General features: G+C 44.8%; 1 protein-coding gene across 1 annotated transcript in view; it reads left to right on the forward strand.

The window, feature by feature from the left end:
• LOC118220558 (cAMP-specific 3',5'-cyclic phosphodiesterase 4C-like) overlaps positions 1 to 19,881 on the forward strand; it is a 96,734-nt gene that overhangs the window by 12,936 nt on the left and 63,917 nt on the right. The window contains exon 3 of the mRNA XM_035404399.1: positions 770 to 1,026. Within this exon, the coding sequence (XP_035260290.1) occupies positions 770 to 1,026 (257 nt within the window). The remainder of the gene's footprint in view (positions 1 to 769; positions 1,027 to 19,881) is intronic.

A 19,881-nucleotide genomic window follows, 5' to 3' on the forward strand; every position in this document is an offset into this window, starting at 1 on the left:
TGCTGACATGAATGGAAACTGGGATCCAATAATCTTTAAGTACACTCAAAAGAGTTACACTTAAACCCCTCTCCCAGTGTGACTCAGAGTGGAAAACATATGGACCGAAATTACAATTCTGTTAGAGAGTGTAACCCTGCCAGGCGGTGGTGGTGGGGGGCAGATTTCTCCCTTTAAATATTACAGAGGTACAGAATGGGAGGAAGAGAGAGAGGAATAGATGGATGGAGAGTGGGAGAGACGTACAGAGAGTGTGGTTAGAGATGTGGGGATTGCGGGGAAGGAGGCATTGCAAAAATAGATTTATTTCGGTTTATTCAGCAGCAGTTAAAACAAGCTCCTCCCTTCTTGAAGTGCTTGCATTTTAACACAAATGCCTTTATCCGACTCTTCCTTTCATATTTTCTCTTTTTCTGCTTTCATCTGCTGCTCATCCACCCAATCCCTCCTTCTCTCCCTCCCTGTATCCCTACCTTCTTACCTCCTCCTCTTCCTCTCTCATGAAACCCCTCCCTCTTTCTTTCATCTGAATATTTATTCAATATTTTCCTTCCCTCTCTTGTTCCTGTCTTTCGTCTACCTTCCTCTATACATCCCACTAAACCACTCCCTCTCTCATTATTCTCTATCTTGTTTCCTCCCTTTCTCCCTTCCTCCCTGTCTCTCTGTATCTCTCCCTCCCTCTCAAACCCCCTCTCCCCCTACTTCTTCCCTGTCTCTCTCCCTCTCTCCTCCCTCTTCCTCCCTCCCTACCTCCTTCCCCCTGCAGACGTGTGTGGAGAGCTCAGGGGGTGGAGCAGGGGCGGAGCTCACCCGGTACAGCCGCTCCTATACGTCGGGCGCCACGCTGGGGGCGGAGCTCCGACGGGGGCGGAGCAAGAAGCTGCCGTCCAGCCTGCAGGTTCCGTGCTGGCGACACCGTGACCGCGCCCGCTCTCCGGAGGTGCTGAGCGGTGCGCCCCGGCCCACCACCCTGCCACTCCGCATCCCGCCGCGAATCGCCATCACCCACGCAGACCCCGACAGGTAGGGGGCGCTGTCGCACCCTCACAGATTCCACACACCGGTCAGATACTCAGCTCCTGGAGTCCTTCTGTCCTGTCCACTTCTTGAAGACGGGGAGCTCTGTTTAGTGACAGGAGCACCCTGTTGCTATGCTGCAGAATTAAATGCGTGTTGCGTGTTCTGGAATCCAGTGGTGCAAAGACCACATGGTCACAGATTCTCAATTCTAACCAGATGGCCAGTCTTTGTGAACTGAGAGTTATCAGGAATTTCTGTGGTGTGGGACAGCTCGATCAGCTTGTGGTTCTGTGGCATTGAGGAGCCTGATCTCACAGCATTGTTGTGGTGAGAAACAGCTAGTCATGGTCAAGATTCTTCAGGGTAACTGGATATTCAGGTCTTGTGTTCCTGGTGCACTTTTGATGTTTATTTTGATGACAGGATGTTCTGGCTGCTGGAACACAGGGCAGTTAGTAACAATTTGTGACATAGTTCGACAAAAAATTTTATGGTGAGTAGTAGTTTGATCATTTTTTGGAGTGGAAGAGATAATTTGATAATGTGTTTCAGGGCTGCCTAGTCCTGTTCCTAGAGATCTACCATCCTATAGGTTTTCAGTCCAGCCTTAACAAAGCACACCTCATACAACAGCTAGAGCAGGGCTGCCCATCCCTGTTCCTGGAGATTAACCATCCTGTCGGTCTTCAGTTCATCCCTAAAAAAGCACACCTCATTCAACTCCTAGAGATGTCATTAAGCTGCTAATTAGTAGAATCAAGTGTGTCAAATTAGGTTTGGAGTGAAAACCTACAGAACGGTAGATCTCCAGGAAGTGTTGGGCAGCCCTGCTCTATATCTAATGAAACCTATACATCTAACGAAAGCTCTGTCGAGCAGATGTTCGATGCATTTGTATGGTACGGGGCAGCAACCTCCCCCCCCCCCCCCAAAAAAACACATTCTGGTACAGAGCAGCTAGACTGCATATAATGTCTATGCTATGGACTGCCTAAATTTAAAAGCATTTCTGTGGTGTGTAGATTTAATAGCATTTATCTGGTATGGTGCCGATAATAAAAACAAGCCATACTTGTTGGAATTGCTTCTCAAACCTAAGGTCTAAATGATGATTTGTGTGCGGATGAGCAAACAGAATTGAGGAAGGATGCACTGAGTGACAAAACGTGAGCCAATGGAAATTATGTCCGCCATAAAACCCCCTCTTTTCATTTTATGACCCAACATATTTTTGAGTTTTATGGGGGATGTGCTTGTTCTTTTCTAAGTGAAACGATTTATCTGGAAAACGGATGTCTCTGTACCGTAACAATGGGAGAAGTCATGCGGTGAAATTTGGTGAAAGTTTGGTAAAGCACCGCGCAAGGCCAAAGTGCATGTTATTAACCTCGTGGGAGGGTTGCAGTTTATTACAAAAAAAATAAATAAATCCGTTACACAAAATATCTGTCTCCTCTCCCAGGCTGAAAATGACACATAGATCTACATTTTAAAGTTAAGGTGTCAGGTGCCTGTAGCTATTTCAAAACTGAGCAGCACCAGTTTAAGGTTTGACGGGGATTCCTCCTGTAAGCAAGCTGACAAGAGCTTGCACAATACATCAGTAGGCTTACCTGGGGCGGCAATGTAGTATAATGAGTAAGGAGCTGGTCTTGTAACCTAAAGGTTCAATGCCCGGGTAGGATACTGCCGTTGTACCCTTGAACAAGGTACAGTACCTGCATTGCTTCAGCATACATCCAGCTGTATAAGTGGTAGTAATGTAAATGTCATGTAAAAAGGTGTGTAAGTCGCTCCGGATAAGAGCGCCTGCTAAATGCCTGTAAGGTAATGGACACGTATCGGTAGCGGAGAAGCCGTGAGCTTTCCCGCCCGAGCTGACACGGCTCGGTGACTGCGTTTCAGACGCTGCGTCAACCTGCATCGGGAATGAGAGTGAGAAATGCCCAGAAGGCCTTGTGTTCTCGTTAGGGCTCCGCTGTACTGTAATCCCATGGGAGGTTGGGGGTTTGTGGGTCAGCTTCTGGGCTGCGTGGGTCAGTTCCCCGAATCAGGGCTACTGAATAATGCACAGTGAGCCTGGCTAACCACAGCCGCTGAGATTTGTCAGAGGGCCGGACAGTCAGTCCACAACGGCAGCCACCTACAGGCTGGAAGGCCTTGGTTACCTACAGGTTGGGGTATCAAAAAAAAAGGAGGGGAAGGGTTGTGGTTAGGATGATTCCTGACAGGGCCCTTAAAAAACATTAGAGTATAAGATTTTCGGGGGTGGTGGGGCGCCCTGTGATAGATTGGCGGCCTGTCCAGGGTGTATTCCTGCCTCTCGCCCAATGCACGCTGGGATAGGCTCCTTCACCCCCTGCGACCCTGCCCAGGATAAGTGGGTGTGGATAATGGATGGAGGGATGTCGTGAGCCAGTTCTGGGCCCGTTGTGAGTTTTTTTTTGGGGTCCCAGAATCCCTTGGTGTTGCCTCTGTACCCCTGCCTACAGGGATTCAGAAGCAGTAAGTTTGGTCACATTAGCTCCAGCATCAGCTTCACATATTTCCTTAAGAGTCTGATGGTGTACTGTATGTCATTTAATGGGTCACACAGATTTTCAGTCACTACTGAAATCGTATCTACTTCAATTTCAGATGCCATAGGCATGGGATGTGTGTGTGAGTGTGTGTATGTGTGTGTGTCTGCGTGCGTGTGTGTGTGCATGTCACAGTCGAGCTGTCATGGGGCCGGCCCATTGAAGTTATTTAGGATATTTCTGAAATGCAATATTGTATTCGTGCAGCACTGATGTGGAGGTCGCATACCAGCCAAATTGTTATGGGATTTAATGTGTCCCGACGCAGGGCTGTGCAGACTTTATGGAGAGCATATGCTGAAAATAAGGCGCGGGGGTTTGAGAGGTAGATTGCAATCGCGGTTTTATATGAAAATGATCTTGTCTATTACCCACCTACTGTATAAAGACGAGACCGCGTATGTGTGTGTGTTTCCGTGTCTGTGTGTGTATGTGAGTGTGTGCGTGTGTGTGCATGTGTGTGTTTCTCTGTCTGTGTGGATGTGAGTGCGTAGCTCTGTTTTTGTGTGTGTATGTGAGTGTGTGTGTGTGTTTCTGTGTGTGTGTGTGTGTATGTGTGTGTGTGTGTGTGTGTGTGTGGGTGTGCGTATGTGTGGGAATGTGCAGTATGTGTATGAACAACACAGATATTTAATGCGTCATGTACACTGTACAGTAGATTTGATATGGAGGCCTAACCATCAGCAGTGCTACGATCGGAATGGAGTACAGTAACAGACGAAAGGACCACGCAAAAACAGCCAAGTGCATCGTCTGCTTGCACAAATTAAGAGGCTTTGTGATACCGGATACCTGGAAGGCCTCTGAAGCAGGCGGCCTTGCAAATATCTCCACCATTTTACCAATCCACGCGAGCGCTGAGCGCGATATAGCGCCCTGTCCTCCTGAGCCGCTTCTAACCACCACTATTTTCGCTCCACTGTCCTCCGACAGTTCTGCCGCTCTCCAGACGTCTGTCGCTGTTTGAATAAGTCTTGTACCGCCCCAGGGTTAAACAAGCACGCGAAGCACTAGTCGTTTCTCTCACGATGTTAGTCATGTGTGATATTTTATTCAGCTGCAGCGTGCTTGCATCATGTCGTGACTCAGGAAGACCAGGGATGGTTACTGTCACGGATAATAGATATCATAATGAAACATCACGCAAAATGATTGTGTAATGAGTGTGATGTTTTTTTAGCCTGCTTATTTATGTAGAATTGAATTGCCCTGCCTCAGGAAGCAGGATTACGAAGTAAAACCCGGAACTATCTGACTGAAGTAAAAAGAGCTGTTCCTGCATTGTAGTCAGCATGGTTATCCAGCTAACTCATTAATCCTGCTTCATGTAATACCCTCAACCCAACCCCCCCAAAACCCTTTTTTCTGGTTTATTCCCAAAATGCTGTATGGACATGTTTTGAAGCCCTCAATTTGGTGGTATTGTAATGGCCCCCCACACCCCCCTTTTTAGAAGACGAGATAAAAGTGGAACGACCCACAGTGTACTCAGAGACATTTCTGGGGGATTTGAAACACCTATGAAATTTTGCCCTGTCAGAGTGGGATACACTGTGAAACATATTATATGCATATTCATGAGTCATGAATATTCATTTAAGTACTTTGTCAGGTGCATTTAAATTAGCATATTGCCCAGCATGCAATTATGTCAAAATCTCTGACTATTTTTTCTTCTTTACTCCCTGGGGTGCAATTCAAATGCTTAAAAAAAAAAATTCTGGTTTAATAATATATGTGACATGTCCACCAATGCAATATGAGGTCCTCTGTGATTGGCTGAAAAAGAAAGCAGAATAGTTGGTTGACTTATACAGACGCACACACCTGCATATACACACACACACAGACATAGGTATTATACACACACCAGTGTACCCACGCACACACAAACACACACATTTACAGTGTGGCTGAAGTATATACAAAGTGATCCCAAAAGCACCATTGTCCTCGGGCTAATATGCTAACACTACCTGCCCCAGTCTGTGTGAATATGCAAATTAAGTCCAAATGATCGTTTTGAGACACAATATAAATTTATCTAGGCAATCTGGCTTGTATGTGCAAAAAAAAAGGTTACTTTGTCAGAGTTTCAAAACGATGTTAAAAAGAATTAAATACTTCTGTTTAACAATAGCACAGTGGCTCCAGGGTTGTGCTTAGCAGGGGATAATTTAGCACTCCTGCATTTCAGTTAGTGGCCACACTATAACTGGCTACAGTTATGCGCAGGTGTGGAATTATGCTCGCACATCTAGGAAAATGGAGTTAGTCACACTCCATAATACTGTTTATAAACGCTGGCTAAAGCAGTACTTACTGCATTCTAACTCCATAAAGTACTTTAATGGTATCTATGGGACAACAATGGAAAATTACTTATCAGTTAATTTAAACCCAGTGGAATTCTGTAGTTTTTTTTCTATCTGGTTGTTTTATAAGAGGGGAAAAAAATCAGAAAAATTTAATGTGATTTCGGCAAGTTGCGTGATTGCTCATTTGAATTCAGTTTGATGTATTTTCAACTTAAGTCAGTTTTATTAAACTTTATTTGTGTGTTATGTGCGTTTTATGGTGCAAATCCAAGCCTGAACCCACAAAAAAATCCAACAAGTGAGAACCCCCCAGTGGGAAGAAAACTCCTGGGGGGGGGGATTGTCAGGAGAGGGGAGAGCATCCTCCACTGTCGGGCCCACACCAGGGGCAACTGTGTATGCGGGTTTTTGTTTCCACCCATTACCCTGGCTAACCGAGGTGTGCACACCAACACTGATTCACTTGCAGATTAGATAACAATAAAGCGTTTCATATAGGGACACGAGAAATGCCTTCATTCATGCGCTTATCAGGACATGCAGCTAAAATGTTGGGGCTAATTAAATAATTAAGACTAGAAGTTGGCATTAAAGCCAGAAACAGATACAGGCCTTGGTGGCCCACCTCTGTAATACTTAAAGATGAAGCTAAAATGGTGATAATAAAGGGGAATTGATCATAGCAAACAGAATAAAGCAGTGGTTCCCAAAGCTCAACTCAGGTACCCCTGGCCTGGATCCTGGTATTTGATGCGTACCGTGTCGAGCACGCCTGATACAAGTAATTGAAAGGCTTGATTGCCTGTATCAGGTGTGCTTGAGGTGGAACAAATCAAACACCAGCTGGTGGTACCCAAGGAGATGTAAAGGACCCACGGGCCTAAGGGGCTGAACAGGGGCTGCAGCTAGAGATGTTGAACTGGCTGGGGAGTTTACACGATGCAGCTTATAAAAGTTTGATACAAAACATCAGCATGAACATGTACATCAGCAATTATGCTCTCAGTGATCTTTGGGATTTGAAAAAATCACACTTACTACGCGAGTGGATGACTGTCCTCTGTCAAGCAGGTCAGTGTCAATATGACACCTCTAGTGTTCAAGTTTTTTGGAATATTTTTCTTCTCAAAATTCTACATCAGTTTTCTAGAACACCTTTGCTTTCAATTACCGATAATGATTGTTGCATCACCATTAGAATCTTCAGTTAAGAACATTCTAATTGCATAGGCAAAAATAGCTATTCCTATAAAAACATAGGCTTTTAACAAAATGGGGTTAAACTGTAAAAATCAAGTACAGTTGATTTGCAGTTGTTAATTGGAAGGCCAGTTTTCCTGAGCACAAAAAAATCATTCAGTTTCAAGCTTACAAAAACTATGCTTCATCCCCGACCCCCTAGTAGCACAGCAGTCTGTACTACCTGCAGAATGCAGGAGTCTACACAAATCCAAGTGTTATTAAATCATATCCGACAGACAAGCCGCAGGTTCACTCTCAGAGCCTTCAGAAGACTCATGCAGCTGGCAACCCCTCTTTATCCTGACCAGCTCTTCCATGAGCTCAGGGCAATAAACCCGAAGAAGCTTCTCCGTCTCCCACACCTCATTACAGCCTAGACCACATCATAACATTATTTTTTCATGCTTTCAACGCTCATCTTCTCTTGCATATCTTTGCATGAGAAAAAAAATCAGATACCATTTCAGCTTTCAGGACAGTGCTTCCGATCACCCAATCAATCATTCAGAAAAAAGTCTTAAATGTCCGTGTGCAATGTACTTACGCTGCATTAAGTTCTGGTATATCCAATACTTGCATCTTGATGATGCTGTCGTCGATGTAAATGTGATTGTGATCCAAAAAGCTTCCGCAGATTTTAAAGCTGTAGTTGTTCCACATACTGAAGTTTCGACACGCCAAGCCTCCAGTCTGAAGTTCGCTCAATATGATTGATGGGTCAGCTTACATTTTGTTATCTGAGCAGCGATTGGTTTCCTTAAGCTTGGTCCACAGATGGCGGTAATTCCCCTGATTTTAAGTCCGACTGGAGCCAATCAGACCGATGGTCGGCTCTAATTATCCTTCAGTGAGAAATGGCTTAGGACTCCAAATCTGCCCCCCTGTTGACTCCAGACCAGCCAGGACAGGCAACAAAATCGTAGCGTGAATTGGTCAAAAACTGAAATCCGAGACCAACCCAGGTGACAGCCATTGGAATTTAAGCTAGAGAGGAAGACAAACAGAAAGGGCAGGAAGTAAACTCACTTTAATGACAAGAGCAACAACCACAATCCTTTTTGAGCCGCCATCGTTTTTCCTCAAGGTTTTGCGAGGTCTGAGACAAGATGTTAAGAATCGGGCTAGTGAGCCCTCGTGAGAGAAAGCCTCGGGCGACTAGCGTGCACACCAATGAACTGTTCAGTGGTGCACACCGTCACGGCGGCAAGGCAAGACCGATCATCAAGACCCGCTGTTAAGGCTGAACTGCCTTCGCTGGCAACGACTGGAACAGTCGCCAAGTGTGAACCAAGCTTTAACAAGTCAGTCAGGTAGGAGGACAAATTAGACAGGTCTCCAAGCTTTCACACAGCCTCCCCATTGATGTTTATCCATTCAGGAGCTGTCCTCTTATCAGTCTACACAACAGGGTGCCCAGAGAGTACCTTTAACACAGCATTTACAGGGGCAGCAACATGCTGTGAGCGCGTGATTATGGCAGCTACTCAAGGGAAAATGTTTTAACAGTCGAGGTCACTGAAGAGCTTGACAAAAGTGAATGTTCAAGGTGAAAATTAGCCTCTCATTAAAAAACCTTTTATTATAGCTTTTAGATATCTGCACAATTTTTTTCCAGTGGTGGAATAAAAATGCTGGGGATGAACTGTGTATAATAATTTATCTCCCAGGAATAGAGTGAGTAGATTATAAGGCTATTGAATCAGTTACCTGTGTTCCACGTATACTCACACATTCAATAGGTTTTGATGAATATAGTCATAATGTTATGCATGTGCTATCATATACTGCCATCCACTACCTATATATCTCTGCTGCGTGTTTATAAGGCTTTGTTTGAGAGTAGTACAAAACAGGCAAAAACAGCAATTTTAAGTGCTCCCAATAAATACATATGCATTTAACAAAATGGGGTGAAATTGCCTTCAATATCAAGGTATCCTGAATAAATTATAGACTATTTCTCTCTTATACTTTGCTTACAGATGCATCCGATTTTGAAAGAATGATCACATTTCTTGATCAGAAATAAAAGATATTGCCACTCTGTTCCCTAAAGTGACCCTGAAATTAGATTTGCCCAACTTACATTCTTTAGTTTTGGCACAAAACCTAATCATACCGTTGGGTATTTACAGAAGTCGTTTGGGTTGAAATGTGACTGCGCCGGGGACTTAGCTTGCCGCTCCTTAACAAACACGGTTCCCGAGCCATTTTGTGCGCGGTTGGTTTGACTGTTGATCTCGGTAATCTGCGGCTCTTCCACTTGTCCACCAGAGAGAGCCGAACATCTGAGAAACCGAGCGCACTCGTGCGTTGTCTCCAGCGCTCGATTTATCGCGCGGACCGCTGCTTTTACAAAGCCGCGTGCAGCTGTTATTTTGTGGAGACACATACTCGCTCTGATTGGTTTCGAAAGTGCCATTGTTGACAACAGGCCATTAGGAGAGTCCCTAGAGAGGCCATTAGGGCTTCTAAGTGGTTGATTCGGTTTTCAGTATTGAGGAAACTCCTCACCAACATGCACTTTGAATGAACGTACGAAGCACTGCCTTAAAAAGCCATTATGTGTTTTAAGTGGAAGGTAGGGTTGCCATACCCATAAAACTCAAAAGTATGACAGCATAAAGTCATGTGCTCTGGGTTTTAAGGTGGAGGATAGGGTTTCCGTGTTGGCAAAAGCTCCACGCAAGGATGAAATTCCATCACTTTTACAAGGTCAGAGGAGCCTTTAGGACGTGGGAGGAAAGGGTTGCCAGATATTTTGGTGTGCACAAAGTGATAAAAACCTGGAAATATTCAGACTCAAGCCCTGACAACCACATACCAAGCCAGCAGTGCATTGGCAGCTATGCATGTGATTGGATGCCCCAGACCGAGGCTGTTTTTTTACAGGGGGGCTGTGCTGCAGAGGAATCGGAATGCGATCGTGCCGGTATGAGATTACGGGGTGCGTTGTCCTGACAGGGGAGCTCAGCCGGGGCGACCTCCACCGAGCACTCTGTAGATGCGCCGGCATTGATAAGCGGGCGAAGGGAAACACGTCGCGCCAGGGGTACGCAGATAACCCGACAGAAAAACCGGCTGAGGGTCAGATCGCAGCGGCGTCTCCACGGTTATGGATCCTGGGCCTGTATCTCAAAGGCTGCAGGTTCAATTCCCAAGGCTGCTTTGTCTTTGAACAAGGCGCTTAGCCCGAATTACTGCAGCACACATCCAGCTGTATAAAATAATTGTGTTTAAAGACAGAACATGTGTGCTTTAGCTATGCGGGTATCTCTGGGTACGAGTGCCTACTAAAAGCCTGCACATCCCCAGCAGGGATGTTTAAATCTGTTCCCTCATGACTGCAGATAGAGGGGATACTGTAACTGTGAGGAAAGGTAGCATCCATGTTGCACAGGCTACGGGGTCTGGTTCAGATATAAGGGTGTGATGGTGTAGTTTGTCATATAGAATGCAAGGTATAGGGGTGAGATGGCATAGTCCGCCAAGAAGTATGAATGGTATATGTGTGTGATGGTGTAGTCTGTCATACAGTATCAATGTTATAGAAATGTGATGGTGTAGTCTGCCATACAGTATACATGGTATATGTGTGTGATGGTGTAGTCTGCCATACAGTATGACTAGTATATCTGTGTGATGGTGTAGTCTGCCATACAATATAAATGGTATATGTGTCGGATGGTGTATTCCGTCATACAGTATAAATGGTATATGTATGTGAGGGTGTAGTCTGTCATACAGTATACATGGTGAATGTGTGTGATGTTGTAGTCTGCCATACAGTATAAATGGTATATGTATGTGAGGGTGTAGTCTGTCATACAGTATACATGGTGAATGTGTGTGATGTTGTAGTCTGCCATACAGTATAAATGGTATATGTGTTGGGTGGTGTAGTCTGTCATACAGAATGCATGGTATATAACTGTGATGTTGTAGTCTGCCATACAGTATAAATGGTATATGTGTTGGATGGTGTAGTCTGCCATACAGTATAAATGGTATATGTGCCGGATGGTGTAGTCTGCCATACAGTGTAAATGGTATATGTGTCGGACGGTGTAGTCTGCCATACAGTATGAAAGGTATATGTGTCGAACGGTGTGGTCTGTCATACAGTATATATGGTATATGTGTCGGATGGTGTAGTCGGTCACACAGTATAAATGGTAAATGTGTGTGATGTTGTAGACTGCAATACAGCATAAATGGTATATGTGTGTGATGGTATAGTCTGCTATACTGTATGAATGGTACATGTGAACTGAGCCACCATGGAGTACATTCTCACAAGTTTATACCTCCCTATACATTCCATATAAACCCACATGAGTGTGTGTGTGCTGTTTCTGGTCACGCAGTGAAACCTATATAAACCCATATGAGTCAGCACAAATTTGATATGCACAGATACATACAAGTTGAGACACACAACACAGGCATCACACACGCACACACACACAAAAAGGCAGACACATGCACACCCGCGTGCTCTGCTTTATAATGCAACGCACCTGAAAAGGGTCTTTCGGGATAAATAAGTTCAAAAGCCCTGCCGTAGATTACTAAACATTTCCCTTCAGCACACAAAGCCTTTTCACTCACAAATCCTGCCGTGATTTGCATTTATTCAAAGGACATCCATTCGCAGTCACCCAGGGAAATATCTCTTATTACTCTTTTGTATGCATGATTTAAAGTTGAAACTTGTCACCCTTTGAAACAAAGCGACATGTGCACATTGAACTCAGCCTCAGTCTGAACATATTGCAAATGTTAACCTGCCTCAATCAAAAGGACTCAATATGGCAACCAGGACTCTCACCATGAATAACCAGCCATGGTATCGATCCTGTGTGTTGCGATACTATCGAATTGATATTATGAAGGACCAATTCGCTTCAAACGTGACAGTTTTGAGGCAGAGCTGACCTTTACAGTCCAATATTCCTCAAAGTGGAGTTTGATATATTCTTTTAGGGGTTTATTCCCTTCAGGGCATGAATATTATCACTAAAAATATCTCTGGAACTGAAGGAACCAAGCTGGTCTCGTGCCCTTTGCACTGATAGGTTGATATCTGACCGCAGTGACTCAAAGCACACCATAATTATGAATAAAAACTAAAAATATAAAAGGAGACAAAGACCCACAGTGTGCTGTCCAAAAAAAAAAACGCTGTGAAAAAATAAATTTAAAAGGCAGTGTTCAAACCCACATATACAGGAGAGTTTATTCTTAGGAGAAAAACTGTGTTTTTAACATATTAAACAATGGCCAAGTGAAGAATTAAACAAGGCTCTGGCACACATATGAAAATATGTCCTGTCAGCTGCTGAGGCGGCGGATGCCAAACCTTCGCTTGTTTGCTTTTCGCAGACAAACACTTAATCTCACAGCTAGCTGGAATGTGTGGCTGCTAGCATGGGGCTGGTTCTCAGTACTGAGCGCTCCTTGTGTCTGTGTGCTAGCATGGGGCTGGTTCTCAGTACTGAGCGCTCCTTGTGTCTGTGTGCTAACATGGGGCTGGTTCTTAATACTGAGCTCTCCTTGTGTCTGTGTGCTAGCATGGGGCTGGCTCTCAGTACTGAGCTCTCCTTGTGTCTGTGTGCTAGCATGGGGCTGGCTCTCAGTACTGAGCTCTCCTTGTGTCTGTGTGCTAGCATGGGGCTGGTTCTCAGTACTGAGCGCTCCTTGTGTCTGTGTGCTAACATGGGGCTGGTTCTTAATACTGAGCTCTCCTTGTGTCTGTGTGCTAGCATGGGGCTGGTTCTCAGTACTGAGCTCTCCTTGTGTCTGTGTGCTAACATGGGGCTGGTTCTCAGTACTGAGCTCTCCTTGTGTCTGTGTGCTAACATGGGGCTGGCTCTCAGTACTGAGCTCTCCTTGTGTCTGTGTGCTAACATGGGGCTGGTTCTCAGTACTGAGCTCTCCTTGTGTCTGTGTGCTAACATGGGGCTGGTTCTCAGTACTGAGCTCTCCTTGTGTCTGTGTGCTAACATGGGGCTGGTTCTCAGTACTGAGCTCTCCTTGTGTCTGTGTGCTAACATGGGGCTGGTTCTTAATACTGAGCTCTCCTTGTGTCTGTGTGCTAACATGGGGCTGGTTCTCAGTACTGAGCTCTCCTTGTGTCTGTGTGCTAACATGGGGCTGGTTCTCAGTACTGAGCTCTCCTTGTGTATGTGTGATAACATGGGGCTGGTTCTCAGTACTGCGCTCTCCTTGTGTCTGTGTGCTAACATGGGGCTGGTTCTCAGTACTGAGCTCTCCTTGTGTCTGTGTGCTAACAAGGGGCTCGTTCTCCCTGTACCGGTACAGTTTACCTATTTTCAGGGGTCCCCACAAAAATAAAACAAATGAGTGCACACTATTACAAAGACCAGATACTGTGAACTGAAGTAAACACACAGAATTTAAATACAGCTTTACACAACCAGATGATGAAGCCGCAAATATGAGTTATTTTGCATTTTATTCTTATCCCTTCAGCAAATACAGCATATGTGTTTCCATAGATAGCATTTCTCTGGCATGTTTGGATTCTGTGAAACGTATCGGTGACAATTTAGTCATAACTTAGCATAATTTGTAATATCAATGATTTGGCATATGGACAGATTTTAGAAAATGAAAAAGTATTTTCCCCCTTTCTGATTTCCTCTATTATTGCATATTTGTTACACTGACTGATTTCAGATCTTCAGACAAAATGTAATATTAGATGCAGGGAACCTGAGTATTTCATTATTATTTAATTTATTTAATGAAAATGTTATCCAAAACCATGTGAAAAAGTAATTGCTTGTTATACTTAATAACTCGTTTCACCACCTTTAGCAGCAATAACCAAACACATCTTATAAATTGATATCAATCTTTCACTTCCTCAGTCTTGTGTGGAGGAATTTTAGCCCACTTATCTTTGCAGAACTGCTTTAAATCACATTGACATTCTCCTAAGAATTTTCTGGTATAGCGCAGAATTTATGGGCTCCTATAATAATGGCATGTCTTCCAGGTCCCGAGGCAACAAAGCATCTCCACACCATCACACTACCACCACCATGCTTGACTGCTGGTATGATGTTCTTGCTGTGAAATGCTGTATTTGCTATACACCAGACAAAGTGAGAGCCATGTCATTGAAAAAGTTCCACTTTTGACAAATCTGTTCAAAGAACATTATCCCAAAAGGGGATCATCCAGGTGCTTTTGTTTGCAAATGTGAGATGAGCATTGATGATTAGCAGTAGCTCCCACCTTGCTATTCTCCCATGAATCCCATTTTTGCCCAATCTCTTTTTTATTGTGGAGACATGGATATTGACCTTAGCTGAGGCTAGAGAGGTCTGAAGTTCTTTGGATGTTCTTCTGGGATCTTGTGACTTCCTGGATGAGTTGTCGTAGCAACTTGGAGAAATTCTGACTGGCCGGCCACTCCAGGGAAGATTCACCAATATTCCAGGTGTTCTTTATTTGGAGATAATGCCTCTCATTATGGTTAGGTGGAGTCCCAGAGCCTTAGAAATGGCTTTGTAGCCCTTTCCAGACTGATATACTTAAACAACTTTTTAAAAACAAAATTTTCTTTGCTCGTGGCATAGAAGAAGCTTGTAGAAGCTTGGTGGTTTGTACTTTACTCTGATGGTAAGGTGCAATATGAGTGAAGTTTAGATTCAACAATCAAACCCAGCTGTGTTCAATCAGCTGAATCTAATCATCAATTAAATTAGGTTAATTGGTTGATTGAGTAACTAAGCAATATGGGTGATGTGGGTGTTTGATAACTTTTTTCATGAAAGAAATTAAATAATAATTTGAAAAATGTGTGTCTAATATGACATTTTATCAGGAGGCAAATAAAAACATGATGTGTGTATGTGTGTGTGTGAGGGGGGTTGGGGGCAAAGAATATTTCATGGCACTGTAGGTAAATAGCTTTTCTAACGTGGAGACCAAATAATCCAGGGTTCTGCCACTCTGTTCCAGAGAGAGCTGCATGGGTTCCACCGGTTTTTTGTTTTCACTTTAAAATCGGAATCGCCGATTCAGACCCGTGGAATCAGACGAGCGGAACTGTGACTTGTGCAATCAACTGCCTCAGCTGATCAGGTTCTGCGGCGTTCCGAGGGCCACAGCGGGCACCGGCACGACTCCCCAGCGGGGGGAGCGCCGAAAATCAACCAGAAAGGTGGAAAAACAAATATCTTTAGGCTCTGTCAGGTGGGCGTGACTGCCCCAGCCATGCCAGTTATAACGGCGGCGGCGGCTGCAGCAGCCAATGGGAAACTCGTTTAGACAGAGTGGTTTCACAAACGCAGCCTCCCTCGGATGTTTATGTCATGAGCGAGGACTTCCAATGTCATGGCTGTCGAAGCAAATTGGCTATTTCTGTATTTGCTTAAAAAAACAATTTTAAAAACGTAGCCTACACTTAGCCTACTTTTGCATCACGTTGCAGAAGAAATGGTAGCTCCTTACTATTAGCGGCTGGGTGGTTCATATATTATTTATGGGGCTCGGTGTGATGTGCTTCTGTTATTTCAGGCAGAGACTCTTTGAGGAGGAATGCACTGTCTCCTGTACTGGGGGGGGGGGGGGGGGGGGTTGGGGAGCGTTTCCCAAATGCATGCTCGGCTCAGGCTTCTGTAGATTGCTTTCCGCAGACTGTTTGCCGTATCGAATTCGCCCCGGCAAAGCACTCACGCACCGGGGTCTCCACAAACTCTGACTCGGTGGAAAGAATGGAAACCGTTGCTCCCTTGCTCTCCCTAAACATTCCCCACCCAGCACGACCCCCCACCACACCACCTTCCCCCCGTCTGCCCTGTAATCCCCGTAGCTTCAGCCAAGAGCCCCATTTAGGACTCAGCCTCCAGCTGTCTCTCCGTGTGTCTCTGCCAGGGAAGTTTCTATCATTTTCTATTTTAATTACAAGAAAAATTTAAATCATGTCCTATGACTGCCCTTGTTTTTGGCTCATTAAAAACAGGGGGATCATGTTTTTACACTCTGGCAACCAAGCATTCAGACCACGGGAAGTTGTTTTTTTTTCTGTTGCATTTTTTCTACAAGGAAACGTGCCATTTTCACACTTAAGTGCTATTTGAATGAGCTGTAATCACCATAAGTATTCACTCTTGAGAGTTTTAAGACATGTAATTATTATTATTTTTGTACATGCGATGCTGTAAACGAAACATTTATTTTCAGCTAAAAACACCTACATCACTTCACTTGACATGACATCACATTTCAGTGAGCCGAATCACAGGCTTAGCCAGTGCCTTTTCATGTGTGTATGACTCATGTTGCTAAAAGGACATGCATTCATCGGTCTTAACTGAACTACAGTTTATAGCTTAGCCATTTGTCTTCAGAAAAGGTTCCTGGTGCCATTGGGACAGAGTGCAACGCTTTATTAAATTTTGTGGCAGGGTGGGGCTGGGGGTGGGTGGGGGTGGCGGTATGGTCTGGGGGTTATAAAGGTTTTTACTTTCAACCCTTTGTAGCATCAGTTGTGGTCTGCTTTCGGTACAGAAACGAGTAGCATAACCCGAATAATTCCCAGGGCCTGTCATGTGGGCTTTTTTCCCACTTTGCCAAAGATGTTGAGTTGCAGAGGGGCATTACCTCAGAATGTCTCGCTTCGAAGGGGAAAAAAACAGCAGGTTCCTCCTGTGAAAATACCTGACTCTGGCTGGTTTGCGGGGGATTACAGCCACCTGATATCAGTCACTTTTACAGGCGACCGTTAAAAAAAAAAAGAGACAAAAAATAATAAAATCTGATAAATAAAACCTCAAGTTGTTCCCAGGCAGGATTTCTTCTGGTTCTTAATGATCCTATGAAGGCTAATGGCAGCAATTACAGATTTATTGTCATCCAGAATGACTGCTGGTTTGGCACTTTTATGATGCGGTGATTTAATGAAGACGACGCATGCGTGATGTACGGGCTATGACAATGAGGGCAGTTCGTTCAGGCCAGCTCAGCTCCATGGCTGCCTATAACTCAGAACCAGCCTGTCGCTTCGCCTGCGCTTATTTCTGAAAGAGCACTGGGCCTCTGACTCCAGCGCCCAGCCCAATGAGGTACTTTGGCGCTTTCGAAACTGTCTGAAAATCTGCTACTGGAGAGTCTGAGCAAAATTTAGCTTTTACTTGTTTACAAGTCACAATTTCCCCTGGTTCAGGTTCAAGTAGCCATTTCTCTCAACTATATCAACCCCCTTAAACGTGAAATACCATCGACCGGTCTCTCATTGGTTTTATTTTGCTGAACTGGACCGATGCTAACGCACACAAACGGCATGCAAACGCTCACAATCGGTTTTGAATTTGCCTGACGCACAGACGCTAACACGTGCTAAAGGCGGGTTCACGTCGCATCTGGCACTCGATGCATCCTATTCATTTTCTATGGACAGGCTGCGCGGTGTGTGACGGAAGCAGTCCGGTGAGTGGTGTGGTTCCGTCGCCAGTTCTGTATTTGTACAGAATTGTACTCCTTCTTCGGTCTATGCAAATGAAGGCATTCAACGTAGCCCGTTCCGGATCTCAAAACTCAGATCAAACTTTCATCCTTGGTGTTGCAGATCAGATATGAACCAGGATTCAGCGACTGCATTGCCTGTTTCTGTTCCGTGGTTGCCTGTTTCACTTGTTGGTGTTGATCCCATAGGGCAGGGATCATCAAATCACGGTCCTCAAGGTCCGGGAACTGCTGGCTTTCCACCCTCCCTTTACCTGGGGGTCAGGTGTGAAGACAATCTGACCAATCAGTAGCGCTAATTGTTAATTAACTGGGAGGCAAGAAAACCAGGGCCGGATAGAGGCATCTATACGACGGAACTTGCCTACTGGATTTGCATAATACCGCCCATTAAACGGAGAGCTTGGAGGTCCTCCGCGTCACCAGCTGTCCTCATCGGATTCGCATGGCAATCGCTCGCGCTCTATTTTTTATTTTTTTGTTGCCGTTCTGTGTTTGTGGGGTAAGTCCTCTAAAATCGCCGTGTTGGCCCGAACACCGTAGTCTCTTTTTGTGTGCGCTTTATTAAGGAACAGCTTCCGCAGACGTAACGTCTTCCACGCTACGCCCTCTCTTTTCCCTTCGGCTTTGATCTTCGCCGGCCTCTTTTTGCTTCGAGGTTTGATTGCTTTTCCATTCCCGCTGCTGCCGTTAAGATCGCATGTTGTGATGCGCACACGCCCACGCCATGCTTCCTCTGCAGCTGAATCCTGACACTCTGTGCAATGGCAGCCCCCCAGGCCCCCCCATAACCAGCTGCAGGTAACGCTGCCCGGGGAAGCGAATGCTTGAAGGCTTTGAAACGCATCGCGCCATCAGCACACATACAGCAGTGTAGTTTTTGTTTTTCTTTCCCCCTCCTGTGGCTCCTTATTCGCTTTGTGTGGTTTAGGCCTAATAAATGTCTTTCGTTAGTACGCAAGGAGTTGCCTTATTTATTTATTTAGTTATTTTTTGTTCATTTGGCCCCCAGAAGCGCCTCAGTCCTGAGTTGACTGGCGCAGATAAGATTCTTTCAGGTAATCTTCAGTTAGATCGACGGAGGTGGGGGGGGGGGGCAAGCGCCATCAAAGTGTCCTGCATGCTAATAACAAACATGTAAGTTATACTAATGACAAATGCACAATCAGAGATCTAATTTAATTCCTGTTTAAAATTCTAATTAACACTGTTTTTCCTGTGCAAGACAGATTAAACAACGCCAGCCTCAAAGTAGATTGGCGCATTGTATATGCAGATTTCATAACAACAATAATACATTTTTTAAATAAATAAAATTAAATTAATGACTGCTTGATTGTATCGAGAAATGATTTGGTTTATTTTAATCTCAAGTGGACAGCCTTGATCAGCATTAGTTTGAAAATTAAGGCGATGTTAGACAATCTTGATTTTTTTTTTTTTTTGTTGGCTGTTTATCTCTGCTTCCTGTTTGAAGCCTCCACCACCAAAGAAAAATACGCACTCAATAATTATCTGCTAGGGACATGTTAGATCCCCCCCAATAAACATCCCAAAGTTCTTTAAAAAGGAGGGCCCGGAGAGAGACAAATTAATGTAAAACAAGTTCTGGCCATGCGTGTCTCCTTCCAAAGACACTGCAGGCAGCGCCTCCTTCATAAACAGTTTTTTGCTGAAGGCAATGTGCATCACAGCTGGGTAAAAGTTTGCAAATCAGCCTCAGCTGTGCATGTGTGTGTGTGTGTATGTCCACTGTGCATCGCAATTGGAAAGATTTTGGAATCAGCCTCAGCTGTGCATGTCTGTAAGCAATGGTGCTGTCTGTGTGTCCGAAGGCGGCCTCCCAGCACAACAGGCACTGGCTTTATGAACGGGCGTGCTGAGGATGACAAAACAACCCCCAGACTGATTCCCACCCAATAAGCCGGGCATGCCAGTTGGTGAGACTAGTACCGTCCGTGGCCTTTGGGAGCTGTAACAGGAACAGATGGAAGAAATTGCACAAGGGGTGGAAAAAAAGGAAAGTAACAAATCCAAATCAGTAAAATATGTTGATTGGTTCGGGTGATTTTGTTGACACTGAATCAACCGTTGTGTTGCGATGCCAAACTGGAGCCTCTCTCCCAAACTGCAGCAGGCTGCCTAGATAAGCATAAGCGTAGCCCGGATAAACATAGCATCCCTCTGCGTCTAAAAATGGCACTCTCGGGTGGAAAATT

Source organism: Anguilla anguilla, chromosome 2 (assembly GCF_013347855.1).
Source record: "Anguilla anguilla isolate fAngAng1 chromosome 2, fAngAng1.pri, whole genome shotgun sequence".
Lineage (NCBI taxonomy): Eukaryota > Metazoa > Chordata > Actinopteri > Anguilliformes > Anguillidae > Anguilla > Anguilla anguilla.